The following is a 14,453-nucleotide window of genomic DNA, read 5'->3' as shown; positions in this document are numbered from 1 at the left end:
AAATGAGCAAGCGTTCACAAAGGCTACTAGCGCTAAGGATTGCTAATTGATATCACATTTTAGGTTAGAAAATGTGTATTTTCTTTTTTTTTTATGAATTCTATAATGTATTTGCATTTTCTTCTGTATTGCTAATACTGTATAAAATAAGCTTAAGTGGATTAACTGAAAAATCTGCAGAATGTGCCTTTTTTTAATCCCATTACTTAAAAGGTCCCACGAGAAAAAACAACTACATATGAGACAAAATTTAAGAGCTATGAGCAATATAAGGTCAACTAACATTGATTAATCGGTAGCTGCAGGTAATGTTTTGCCATGATGTTTTTTGGGGAAAAAAAACAACAAAATTTGTTGAGTTTAATAAATCAATCAAATGTGTTAAGATCTGCTTTAGAGTAAAAATCACTGGGAAAATCAGGTAAGATTTGAATTAAAGAATGCTAATGTGCTGCTTAATAAGGTTGAGTCATTTGTGTTGTGCCTAACTTGTTTTATCTCATAATTTTGTTGTAAGTGGATAATGACCATTTCTGTCACTCCTGGTGTAAAGCATGTGTTCATTCATCACTATGTGGATGAATGAACACATGAACACAGTTAGAAATTCTGACAAAATAAATTGAAGTTTTGTGGCTAAAACAGAACAAAATGTTGGAGGGTTGAATACTTTAAGAAGGTATTTATTCTAGAAGTGCCAGTCTTATGTTTGCTGCTCTTCTCAGTAAATATGTGGTGTGAACTTCATCTTCTTGATTCCTCTTTTTTTTTACTTGGTGTGGTCAAAACTAAAATGTTTGTTCCCTTAATAAGTCAGAGACCAACAAAGTGTCACATTTCAATAACCAGAGATCCAGCTCACTTTTTCTTCACATTTATTATTGCTTTTAGTGTGCTCACAGGAAATTAGAACACCTTAAGCAGGAGGGTTTTAATAGCAACTGTTTCGTAGACAAAAGTTACATTCCATCTCTAAGTCAAATTGAAGCTTCTCCAGTATTTACAAAAGAGAGAGAGAGAGAAAAGGAAGTAGATAAGAAAGACGAGATGCTACACAAACATTGCATCTGATAAGGTCGATAAACTGAAGTGATAAGGCGACCAGAAAAAGAACTGTCTGCTGCAGGAGAACATACCACAGTATAGAAACGGTTACCACTCATCACAGCTTGGTTTTCAGTTCACAACTGCTTAAAAAGAGATCAGAGTGTGTAAGTGTGTGTAGGTATCTTACAAAAAAGGAGGAGGTGGAATAAAAGAGCTGCAAACCTTTATGTGCTTCTTGAGATCAAGATTTCTTTTGTACAATAATCACAGTTAAAAACACCCTGCCTATACATACTTACATGGGTTTCTTTTATACCAACAATTAACAATAAAGCCTATACAACTCATATCCCTACTGAATCTGACTGGTACAGCTAATGAGGAGTGGACAGCTTCCTATGGGTTTACTGTATATCAGGCCCTAACTACCTCTGGGGTCGGGAATCTGGTAGAAAACAAAGTCTTAGTGTTCCAAACTGAGCGCAGTTTCTAAAAGTTGCCCTCAGTTTTCTTTCTTAAAAGCTACTCATTGTATAATAGTCAGTGGCACATATTCCCAGCCCCCCTCCCCCACGCTTACAATTCCACCCCCACATCTCCATCACACCCTGGACAGTCCGTTACTATTTTTGTTTACATTTTGTATAAAAATAAGAAGAAACAAACCAAATAAAAAGGTAATACTGATGTAAAAATATATGGCAGAGCGTGGATCAGCTGGGCTGAAGCCACCCACCTCCCGGGTTGTATCAGACTGAGATGGGTTTTGTATGGGGAGAGAGGGAAAGAGGGACAGTGGGAACCAAAAATGAAATCTTAAGAAAGCTTTTAAATCTCCCTGGTTGCAGTTCTCCACAGCCAGCAGGTGGCGTCGCTCGGACAGGGAATGTTCTTTGATTATCTTGGTTTGGGATTTTCTTCCGTTGTTACTCTGAAGCCTCGGGTTCAGCGGCCGGGGTCTCTGCTGACGCCGCTTCCTGTAGGGCCTCCTCCTCCTCTGCCGCTGCCGGGGCCTCGGCCGCTTTCTCCTCTGCCTTGGGCTCCTCCGGGGCTGCAGCCTCCTCAGTGGGTTTCTCCGGTTCTGTCGCCGCCGCCGTCGCCTCCTCCTCGGGCTTCTTCTCTACCTCCTCCTTGACCTGCTCCGCAGCTGGGGTCGCCTCTCCCTCCACGGGCTTGGCTTCCTCGGGGGCGGCCGCCGTCTCCTCCTTGCCTTCCTCCTTGGCAGGTGCTGCCGACTCGGCTGCTGCCTCCTGGGTCTCAGCCCCGTCGCCGGTCTCCTTCTTGGTCTTCTTGAAGGAGAAGCCGCTGAGTTTAAAAGACTTCTTGAAGGAGAACTTCTTCTTCTTCTTCTTGGGGGTCTCGTTGCTGGTGGAAGGTGTCGCTCCATCCTCCGGCTTGGCTGCGGCTTCTCCGTCGGCGGGCGCCGGAGACGCTGCTCCTACTTTCTCCTCGCCTCCGGCGTCCTTCTCGGCCGGGGAGGCCTCGGCCTTCTCCCCGTCCTCTTTGGGGCTCTCCTCGGCCGCCGCGCTGCCGTTCACCTGCACCTCCTCCTTGCCGTTCTCAGCCGCAGCGGGAGAGGCATCTCCGTTTGCTTTCACGTGCCCGTTTTCCTGTGAAGGAGGAACAGAGAGAGGGGGGGTCAGCGGCTCGGTGGCGGACAGTGCCACCAGCGGACACAAGGGGGCAGCAAACTCCATCAGATCAGCACAAACAAAAGCCACTCGAACACACAAAACACACATTTGTTCTGCTTTTAGGAGCAGGTCGCTACTTATGTGGAAATGAGACAAAAAAGGCAGCATAGTTCCTCTTTTTCCGCTCAGACTGAGGCGTCCAGTGAAGCAGCAGATGCTCATTAACCCAGCAGATCGCTGGAGGAAGCGCCCGCAGGAAATGTCCATACGGGTGGCCAGTAAACATTTCAAATGGTTAGTGAAGGCTTCAGAGGGGCACAACCAAAAATAAAAATAATACTTATTATTATTGCAAGCGCCAAAGCCTGATAATGTGTTAATCACCAACAGTAAACAAATAGAATGTGAAAGGATCGGTAGCGCCTGCAGGACCCGCCGCCTCCTCTGCGGGGCGCTCGACCCCCGCCTTCCCACCCCTCCTCCGGGGTGATAACAGGCTGCCATCTCCGCTTTCCAGCCAAGCATCTGCAACAAAAGGCGTGGTGCTCCGAGCGCGCACTGCTTTTGTTGGCTCTGCCTGCATTTGAGTAGACTTCCACTGACTAACATCTTCATTCTCATTAAATCAGCTCGGTCTGCTCCAGAATCAACCCTCCGCCCCCAACAGCAGAAACGACCAGTTCATGTTTAATTCACATCTTTTCATTCACTTTCCAACAGGATCCATCAGGGGCTACCTTCGAACCACAGTTTTTTGGTTAGAATTAAAGCTATTCTAATCCGACTCAGACACATCTGAACATTGATTATATCAAACTGTTGCACGGAAAGCGCAATCTCTCCAAAGAAGTGGCCTTTTCTATCAGTTTCTCCACATTTACGCACAGATTGCGCATCCATCCCCCTCCCTCCGCAACCAGCAGCTTCTACCCAGACGCCTGTTAAAACCTCGTTTACCTGTCCGTTGGTCTTGTTGGGTGAAGCAGCAGCCTCCCCGGCCTTTTCAGCCACAGTTTCAGCGTTTCCAGGCGCTTTAGACAGTTGCGCTCCCATGTTTTATCCTCCAACAAAGAAACCCAAATCGATCCAGAAAAAAAAAAAAGAAAGATAACCCAGAACAAAGACCCACAGGCTTCTTTGTTCAAATGCTCTCGGTCCCCCTCTGTCTTTTTGTCCGTTTCTTTCTTTGCAGAGGGGAAAAAAAACAATTTCGAGGAAAAATGATGAGCAGAGTCCAGAGAGAGTGAAGAGGGGTTTCAGTGCAGCAGGAGAAAGCTTGCTCAGGGAGGCGAAGCAATAAAATCCCAGATTGGTGGCCGTCTCGCTGTAGACGGTCTGCAAAATGGAGAAATGTCCCTTGTTGTTAATAAGATGCACAGCCCAACGCCCAATTGCAGAGATGAATGGGCGCCCCGAGCGATGACGGCACCTTAGTCTGAGTCAGCCAATCACAGCGCCCATGTAAATGACGAGGCGGGGTTTGTGAGAAAGGCGTGAACAAAAGGTCTCCGCTTTGCTCCAGCCCATTTGTTTCTACTGTAAACATATATACTGTATATATATTTTCTAAAACATATAAAAGGCACAAAATGATAATAATAAAACCATGAAAGGTTTACAGGTGTTAGTTTTCTAGTCACATGAAAGAAACTGAAGTTTTTCCCAGTTCAAAGCAGATTAGCAGAAAAAACAAAACTTTCTTGCACTAATGTATCATATCAGGCTGAAATAATATCTAAAAACTCCATAATTCAAAACATCAGTCTTAAAATTGTACTTAAAACCGTTTAATCATTAAAATGATCACAACTAGGATGACTGGTCACATGGGCGGTTTTAGGCAGAGGCCGACGGGGGCCAGTACCCTTGTAGATTTTTTCACTGTCTATGCCCCTTGTACCTAAGAGGAAATAATACATATTTTTTTCATGATAAGCATTAACACAAAACTGCATCTAAGTGTTCCCGCGATTAAACTTATTTTTTTTACTTTTGGAGTTTTCTTTAGCAGTGAAGGTGTTGAATTTATAGCTTGAGTCATATTGAGATAGGATCCGAGATTTAGACAACTTTTTAAAATAATTTTTGTATCTAGTGGCCTTTAGTGAACAGTGAGTCGACACAGAACAATAACATTGAGGACTATAAGCTCTGTACATGTTGCGCAGAATTACAACATTTATTATATTTTCAGTTAGTTTGTGTTGGTTTGCTTACACACTGCACTGTGATGAATCAACCAAACTCTTTGAAAAACTTGTTTGCCCCTCGCCTGTGGTGGCGCTGCACCAAGAATCACAAAAACAACACAAAAATCTCCGAAGAAGACACTGAGAGCAACTTCCTTCTTCAAGATGTAAGAAAAAATCGAGTTGCATCAGATTTTAGCGATTATAGGATTTATTTTTGTCTTTGGTAAGAGACCACAAGCCATTTCTTGTGCTAGCACTAAACTCACTCATTTGTTTTGGTTGCCCTGCGCTGTAGCCAGCTTCCTGCATTTGGAGCGGTCTCTGTCCCACTTGGCAGTCACAAAATGCTAAATGCATTGGAACAGCACCAGAGTTCACTTCAACCGAACCAAATTAAGTTCGTAGGTGGACCAGAGATTGCTCTTCTGATTCGAATCAGAGTTGGATTCACCCTTCCCCAGATGAACCAGACTTTCTTGGCAAACAAACTTGAGTTCAATTAAAATGGACTGAACATGGCTGGTAAGAAAGCACCCTTAATATATTAAGCAATGAAATATTGCTTTCTCTTTTATTTCATGTTCTGTGTGCCCCAATAAAATTCCCTTGCCCCCCCTAAACTTGGTCTAGAACCATCACTGACTGATTATTACATCTCTATAAGGTGTTTTTTATTAGCTGGTTGGACGAGGAAGCGGTCATTTGGATTCACAGGGATTTCAACAGGATCTTGTTGTAATGCACTCATTGTCCACTCTATGCAACACTCAGGTCCGTTTAGCAGTTCCTAACAGGCTGAATATGTCATTGGCTTGCATGATGCTCTTAGTTGTCAGCTTTTACCTAGTTTGATCCTGTTTGACTCATGAAGTGTAAAAGTGAACTAAACAATTTATGGACATTCCCCATCAGACCAAAGCTCCAGCATTATCCTGGTGTGAAAACTCCCTTAGACTTACTGCTACCTGTACAGTAGAGGTTGATCTGGGTCAGATTTTAGGGATTTTCTCCCGGTTAGTTGGTTTAGTGTGGGGTAAAGGTAAATGGTACATAGATTGTACTTAAATAGAGCTTTCTGAACACCAGAGGATCCCAAAGTGCTTCACACTATATTCAGTCATTCACCCACTCCCACACAAGGTACTGGATCCTAGCTACAGCTACCTGTCTGAGAGAAGTGAGGCTGCAGTGATGCTCCAGCACCACCGGGTCCTCTGATCCCCAACAGGCAAGACGGGTGAAGTGTGTTTCCTAAGGACACATGGATGGAGACGGACATCCATGTGTAACCATCACTGGTTACATGAGCACCATCACCACAATCACCATCACCGCCATTTTGTTAATCTCTTGTGAGGGAACATGGGTGTGTAGATTCCTCATATAAATGTTAGCTCCTTTATAGACCTATGGTGACATTTGTAAGCAATCCACATGCACATTAAGGCACATTACAGCCAGCCACCAATATGTATGTGGCTGAGGTGTTATCTCTAAAGTGTCACATGTTCTCTTCTGCATTTATTACAGCATTTAGCCTGGTGCCAGTTTCACCCATATGTTATGCCTACAACAGAAAGCCAAGATGGAGACTCGAAACAAGAGGCTCCAGACTTTTAGAGATGACTATCTGCTTTGACTTGTTGCAGGAAGTTGACCAATATGCCAGCCTCTGTATGGGTGTGTGTGCTAGTGTGAAATAGTCAGGAGGAGGGGATCGGATTCCCCATGTCGTCTTGTTGAGATGTGCCCCATGGGGATGTTGTGAGTTTTCCACTGCCCCTCCATTTGCAAGGCAAATCTGCTGGAGGGAGAATCAACTGTTTTCATCCAGACTGGGTGTCAGCGCTAACAAAACCAGTTCTGGGCCTGATCAGGTGGGCTTCCTGGAAACGACTCAGATTCCTGCTTTTAAATGTTATCAGGTGGAATGCAAAACAGCACAGGCCACCTTCACTCAGAGCATTCAGTCAACCATCAGAGGATCCAGGAGGAAGGGCAGTTTCTGCTTTTGTACCAGTTAGACAGAAACTAACGGGTGCATGCTGTGTTACCATGACAATTATTAGCAACAGTTGTTAATTTTACAAAAATAAAACCCAAAACGAGCTCTAATCAGAAATGAATATTTCTATCTTTAAAACAACCATTTCTGAAAATAGTTGGGCAATATTTTGCATGATTGGCCAATCAATTTAATCTGCTTAGTGGTCACATTCACCTAATTTTGATTTCATCTGTCCAGCCATTATCTAACATGATTGTTCTTGCAGGGTCGCTGGTCTCCAGCAGTCAACGGAGGGCAGGCGGGGTCACCCTGGACAGGTCACCAGTCCATCACAGGGCAACACACAGACAGAAAAGACACACAATCATGCACACATAGTTACACCTAAGGAGAATTTAGAAATCTCACTGTACCTGACAGTCACATTTTCCTGTGGGAGGAAGCTGGAGTACCTGGACAGAACTCATAAATGAACAGGGAGAATATGCAAACTCTATGCAGAAAGACCCCAGACTGGGGTTCGAACCCAGTACCTTGTAGCCGCAAGGCAACTGTGCTACCAATTGCAATTGTTAGCAAATTTAAAATCTTTTAAAGAAAAACAAAATTTCTTGCTCTCCCCTTGCAACTAACTACTACGATTAAATGTGAATTGTACTAATGGTATTCTCAGTGTAGTAAAATAATCTGGATTACTTGCAGTATTGACATTTTTTCATGTAATGTTTCACTTATGCTGTGATTAATTAATGATCATAGTTTTCTCCTCCAGGCCACAGACTTATGAAAGAACTCAGAGGGAGAAACTAATTGTAATTCCACTAATATATAGTTACAACAGGTTTTTTTAATGTGTTGTGTTTTTCCAGTCCCAGCAGTCTGACTGGTTCTGAGTAGAACTGTAGAAATGAACTGGCTAGAGCCACCGCACACACTCTGTGTCATGTTCTGTGTTGTCTGTGTATTTATTTATTGTTTTCTGTGTCCTTAAGTCTCTTCGTTGTCCTGTCCTCCCCTTGATTGTTCCTAGGTGTGTCTCGTTTCTGTGATTACCCTCCCGTGTATTTAATGCCACCTGTGTGTCTGCGTCGCTGTCGGATCCTTGTCGTTTGTTCGCGTCATACTGTCTAGCTGTCGTCTCATTGTGGCGTCTAGTCCCTTCGTGTAACCGGTTGCTACCGGCGTCGAGCCCTGGCTTCCGCTCGGCCGTGCTGCCCGGTGTTTGTGGACTGTTTGGATTTTATGTTCATTAAATCATCATCGTTCATCTACCTGGTTCCATCTGCGTCTGCCTCACCACCAACACCGCACCATTTCATGACACTCTGGTGATCTGAAGAATCAATTCTTAATGCGTTTTGCTATTTTAGATCAGCTTGACAGTTGATCATTAACCTGTTTAATCCCACTGGCAACAATTGCTGCCAGACATTTTTTCTAACTTCTGGGAGCTCTAAAATAATAGTTTTGACTTTGGCCAGCTAATTGAAGTTTTAAAATAAAAGAATAATGTGTCTACTCTAAGCAATATCAATTTCCTGTAGTGTGAAAGGTCACATGATCAGACCTCTTTACTTCCTGCCTGTAATGCTGGAGGTCAAAGTCTGTCACACACCTGTACAAGAGAAGGTCAGACAAATATTTAAATGAACAAATATAAATACAATATTTTGAACATATGTTCTTTGAAGTGTCTTCTACTCATATATAAAGAAAATTGTATCCCTTCATTCATCTTTTGATCAGAAGAAAAGTGAATGTAAGCATGGCAACAATTGTTGCCGCTAGCATAATGCATAGACAGCACTATGCTAGGTCATAGCTTTGCTGTTTATTCTATATGCCTTGCTGTTCCCACCCTGCTTAAAACTATCAGATGTTTTAGATCTTATAGCTATAGATCTTCACTAACATAACCAACATAAATAATAATTAATAATATAATAATAATAATTCAAAAATATCATGTGTTAGAAAGGTGCAAGGATTGAAATACATGCACTTATTTTGCAGGAAATAATTTGGGATTAAACGGGTTAATTATGAGAACCATGGACAATAACATATTTATGATCATGGCATAAATCCATGTAGGATCACAGAGGTGAGTCCTGCTGGTTTCTGTCTGGACACTCCAACACCTGCTCCAGGTGTTTGGATGTGTGTTTGTCCTGGCTGACCTCTGTTATTCTCTATGCGCCTCCATCTTTCTTCTCACATTTACTGCTCAGCATTACTCTGACTATTATGGTAAAGACATTTTTACAGCTACTTTACAGGAGGAATGAGAGGACTAGTGTGAAACTGACTCTGTCAAACTGAAATCAGCCAAACAAGCACATTTTCTGCATTTATTTTTGCTATTTTATAAATGTGGCTTAAACTCGATGAAAACCCCAATTCTGTTATTCAAATAAATGGAATATTATATCAGTGTTTAATACTGAAGTGTGGGTCTATGAAGAAGTATTTCTATGTACAGTACAGTATGTGCACTCAGTATGTGGATGAATTAGTGTGTGAATGCATGGAGACGATCAGCCTGTGTTTCAGCTGGGATGTTCAGGAAGCATGAGTTGCCATGGCAGTGGCCTTTAGACTGTCTGCATCATCAACTCGGCTGTTTCTCATCTTCCTCTTAACGACAGCTCACAAATTACCCATGAATCTGTAGGTCAGCTCATTGTATCGGTCAGTTACATACAGTGTTACTATGACGATCAGAGCAGGTATTGGTAGCATTGGCAGGGTGGGAAGGTGTGGAGTCCTGCTGGAAAATGAAACCAGCATCTCCATAAAGCTGGTCAGCAGGAGGAAGATGCCTGCGCTGACTTTGGGCTTTAAAGCTTTGGATTTATTCTCTGTTTCTAAAGTGGATTTAATAAAAAAATGTGACAAATGTCCAAGTCCTGGAGATGGCTGTGAGGTTCTGGCAGTCTCCTCTAAGGCTGTCAACTAGTTTTGCTTTGCAGTCCTCTCAAAGCTGCGGTTAACTGTTTTGCACTTTTTCTAAACCAAACTTTCTCCTTCCTTTTAACTTTCATTATATAATCAGCCTCTCCAACTTCACCAGATAGGAAATTGCAGTTGTAACAACTAAAGCCACCCTGGTATTCAGAAAAAGATAAGTTAAGGTGTAAAGTTGGATGTAATTTTTTTCAAAGTTGTTCTAACAGAAGGAAAAAGGTCAGATTTTCCCAAACTGCAGCCGATGTAATTGCTAAAAGTGGCAGAGATGGTGACTGGGTTTCAACAGCTGCTGGTTAATCATAACTGAACCACAGCAGAGCTAAAGGAGAAAGATAAACCTTCATGTTTCTTATCAGATCTCGCCCCCACCCCCACCTGGCCAAACAGCCCTGCTCTGTTCAAACACGTGGTCTATGCAAATACAACCGACCTGCGGAGCATAAAGTCACAGCCAGTGAAGTCACCGCTAACGATAAGCCCAGAGAGGTGCTGGTCACACCGGGCGCCTCAATCACCATCTGTGTGGATACAGAGGCACACCCAAAGCAGAAGGAGATATTCCCTGAACGCTCCCAGCCAGGGCGGGGGACGCCAGCCGAGGAAGAAACAAAAGCGGCAGGAGCCGGAGCAGGGGCCAGGGCCACTGTGGGGAACGCAGACCTACAATTATACATGCCAGCGGAAACGGCCAGCTCTCCTCTCCTCCACAAAACTCATCCTCATGAAAAGAAGATCAGATATCCACAGCTTTTGTATGCGCCCCGGTGTTTGGTTCCTACATCTATTGTGGAAGAGGAATGTAGAAAAATCTCAAGTCTTTAGCAGCCAAGTTGAGTCAGAGTATTCCCACAGGGCACAATGGATCGGGTTAATAGCATTCCTCTAATGGCAGCAGAAAAGCTGTGGACAAACATTTATGTTTGGATGGATTGAGTTTTAAGGAGCCTCTTTTCTAAGCCCGGTCCACGTCTCTTTCAGGCAGGTCAGCCAGCTCCTCCCTGGGCTATTCACTGAGCTCCATCACTTTCTACCACAGGCTCCAGGCCTTGTTCTCTACTCACAGAGTCCGGCAGCATTGACCCAAATGCTCTCAGCATTCCTCAGCGTGCTTTCAGTGATGGCTGAGAACACGAAAAAGCTACACATAGAGAGAATGACAGGAAGTGATAAAAAAAAAACTCATCACAGTTTAGGATTTATTTCAGCTTATTATCAGTTTAGCCAAAGAGTCTAAAGCAACACTTCTGGTAGTTACAGTGTATTCAACCCTACATAACCACAATATTCAATCATATTTAGTGGGATTTTTATGTGACCGACCATCATAAAGTGGTGAATAATTATAAAGTGAAACAATATTTACACCTTTGGAGAACCTTTGGGCTACTATTATGTTGGGCTGCAGAGCGGTGCAGTTAGTAGTTCACTGATTTGAACATTTGGACTAACTTGACTGAATCTGAACCTTACATGTTCATAACAATATGAACATGGACTGATGACTGTGATTTTTATTTGAATATTATATCCTTTGATGTCAATCAGAGTGTGAATGGGTTCTCATGTTAAGGACACAAATATAATATTTTTAAAGCTTCAACAAGGAAATCTGAGAAGTTATTTATTTCCATAAACATCAAAATCCCCTCACCAGGACTGACCAGATGCTTTTCACTTCCACATATTTATTTGCTTTTGTGAAACCAAAAGTAGGCTGGCAGTCCCCTTTGGAAAATCCCAGACTGCTTTATTGGTCAAGTCTAACCTGACACCACGCACCCTTCACTTCGAATGAAATGTAAAATATTTGCAAAGCATTTCATCAGATGCAAAGTTTGAGTGCAGGGCGTGTAAACATCCAACAAAGAGACTTGTCCATACCTTGGTGGAATACATAGGAAGATATGTGGAGTAAAACTCCATTACTCAACACTTGATTGAGTTTTAAGTGGTCTGACGTTCTAATAAAAGGAAAAAATCTGATAAACTACACTGGGGAAAATGTTAAGGTTAACTTCACCATAATGGGAATTTTATTTCATTAATCAAAGGAGATCCAGTGTCCTGAATAATTTAATAGAATGCCAGAAAAAAAACTATGAGAATGCTAATAAGAGCCATAGTTTTGTTCAGTTGAAACATAATTCTATTAAAGTTCTTTTATCACATAGCTGCAGTGTACAGTTGTTGATGGACATTAGAGAACAAGCAGCACCATGACGACCAAAGCCCAAAAGGATGTTAGGTTACAAGCAACATCCCAAACTTTCAACATTTCCCAGAGTTCTGTTCAATCCATCAGCAGAACAGGGAGAGTAGATGGAGCAACTGCAGACCAACTAAAGGGACAGGCGCAGCAAGGAGAGAAGGAGTCCGGGAAACAGCTTAGAGGAGGAAATGTTAATTTATCACAGCAAATACAGAAAGCTTTTAAAGTTTCTGTACAGTGCAGTCTTTTCTAAAACAAAAGCCAGTCCAGAATTATTTGTCCTGTAGATCAATGTCTGCAGATGTTGTTTTATGTGTTGGATCATTAGCCGTGTTTCCATTACAAATGTAAGCAAAACATTGTCAGTATTCTGCTAATGTCAAACTAAATATTTCTTTTTGTGAACAGTAAATAAGAAACACAAAGCAAATAAGTTTTGCCACCAATAAATAAGTTTGTTCACATGATAAGTCATTAAAAAAGTGCTGCTCCATGATGGTTCTACTTCTTCTTTGCCATTTTCGTCTTCGTGGTTTGCACCAGTGACACCATCACTTGATCAGGTGACTCTTGTGACACAAAAACTGTTTCTATTGCAGGTTTGCGAAATAAACTCATTTTGAGCCAAAATATGTTTATTAGAACAATATATATATATATATTCAATTATTGTGTTTCTGTTAGGCAAATTTATTTTCAAAATGTGAAGTTGTGCAATTATATGGTCGATGGAAAAGCAGCTAGTGAATTTACGATAGATCAGAGGCGTAGTTTCTAGTGTCTGAGCAGGTCAGTGCTGAAAACCAGGAGGTCAGATGGAGGACAGAGTTCTGTGGCTCTGTTCCAGCTTGCAGTACTCAGAGCTGTTTTAGCTGTTTATAGCAGCTGTTATTGGACAGCTGGTCATGGTTGTACAGCCATGTTGCTTAATGGTACTTGGGATTCTAAAGAAGGGAGCTTTTGCTTTTCCATTCTACAACAAGAATGGTGAGGGGTGCTGGTATCTATCTCCAATGGTCAATGGGCGAGAGGCGGAGTCACCCTGGACAGGTCGCCAGTCCATCACAGAAACTGAGGTGTGGAAAACTGAGATTTTCAAAATATATTTAGCAAATGCTAGTTTTTTTCCCCCATTTGCTTTTAAGTGCTGGAATCATCTTAATGAGTTGTGTAACTACTGTTTTTTTAATTTCCAGATATTTTATTATCTTCTGCTGACTTGTAGCATCAATGTGTTTTCTAGCAGCATTATAACAACATCCTGACCGTCTGATTGGTCATTAACAGCAGGCTTCCTGATTTCTATTTGTAGACACGCAATTTGTCACAGTTTGACCAACAGAGAGCTCAAACAGAACCTTGTAGTGAAGTATATAATCCTGGTCTCTTCAGCACAATTTATCACAGTTTATAGTGATGTTGACTATTATAAACTGTACTCAATATTACAGTTCAGTTTAAAAGACAGTTATCTCTGACACTGACCAAACGAATGTACATTTTTGAATTCAAGAAAAGTAAAAAAAAAAATCTCTAAAAATGTTCTTGCTCTGTTTTCTGGTATTTAAGAACTAGAAATAAATTGGGTAATTCTATATTGAGGGAAGACAATAGAGGTTTGGTCAGAAGTAACTTCATAATAGGACTTATTTTTATTTTTAGATCTTAACCTTTGTTCTAATGTGTTTTGATAGTGCATGTTAGAGGTAAATGTATTGTCTGGACCAATAATATTGAATTCCTGGCTTTTGATTTCTAGCGTATAGACCAGTTCTATAGATCTATAGAACTATAGATCTATAGAACTATAGATCTATAGAACTGGTCTATACACTATAGCTGTGCACTATAGCCAGAGTACAGCCAGTGTACAGTGACTGTACACTGAACGGCCACACTACCTGAGGAAAATACAAAATATTTACAAAACTAAAAATATTGACTTAACATAAATGCAGACTTTACAGAAATAATAGAGCGAATTCCAGAAAATCCCAACATAACCAGAGAACAAGACCCATTAAAGAAATCACGCAAAATGTAAACGAGCTGAACATTCCTACAAAGCAACATTTTGACTTTTGATATCAGGACTATTTTTATCAGATGCGGCTCTTCATCTGTAGTTTGTTTCTTTTTGTGCTCAGGATGTTTTGAGGCTGCAGTCTTTGGGTGGTTGGTGTTTAGTTACCAGCAATCACTGAACAAAGCGTACACCGACTAATAAAACAAAGCAGTAAATGACGTCTTCTTCACTGGCTTTTCCTTTCTGGGAACCAGTCACACTCACTCAGCACTGTTACATAAAGTCTGTTTGGATCCTTGGGTTTCTACTAGGACCTAACTTGGCTGTTGCCTTCGTATGTAATCCTGGTCAACTCTTATCTCACTTC

The 14,453-nt window shown here is 41.8% G+C and overlaps 1 protein-coding gene across 1 annotated transcript; it reads right to left on the bottom strand.

Moving 5' to 3' along the window:
• Positions 1-858: 858 nt before the first annotated feature.
• Positions 859-4,072, bottom strand: marcksa (myristoylated alanine-rich protein kinase C substrate a). Its single transcript, XM_028040385.1, has 2 exons — positions 3,639-4,072; positions 859-2,657 (listed from the first exon to the last, which is right to left on the bottom strand). Exons 1-2 carry the CDS (start codon positions 3,732-3,734, stop codon positions 1,974-1,976), a joined length of 780 nt encoding a protein of 259 aa, XP_027896186.1. The 5' UTR covers positions 3,735-4,072; the 3' UTR covers positions 859-1,973.
• Positions 4,073-14,453: the final 10,381 nt, after the last annotated feature.

Source organism: Xiphophorus couchianus, chromosome 15 (genome assembly GCF_001444195.1).
Source record: "Xiphophorus couchianus chromosome 15, X_couchianus-1.0, whole genome shotgun sequence".
Lineage (NCBI taxonomy): Eukaryota > Metazoa > Chordata > Actinopteri > Cyprinodontiformes > Poeciliidae > Xiphophorus > Xiphophorus couchianus.
Note: the sequence above shows the minus strand (reverse complement) of the source record. Positions and strands in the feature narration are given on the sequence as shown.

Coding starts and splice junctions, on each gene's coding strand:
- marcksa (XM_028040385.1), bottom strand. CDS start 3,734: ATGGGAGCGCAACTGTCTAAAGCGCCTGGAAACGCTGAAACTGTGGCT. Junction 2,658..3,638: donor CCAACAAGACCAACGGACAG/GTAAACGAGGTT, acceptor CCTCCTTCACAG/GAAAACGGGCACGTGAAAGC.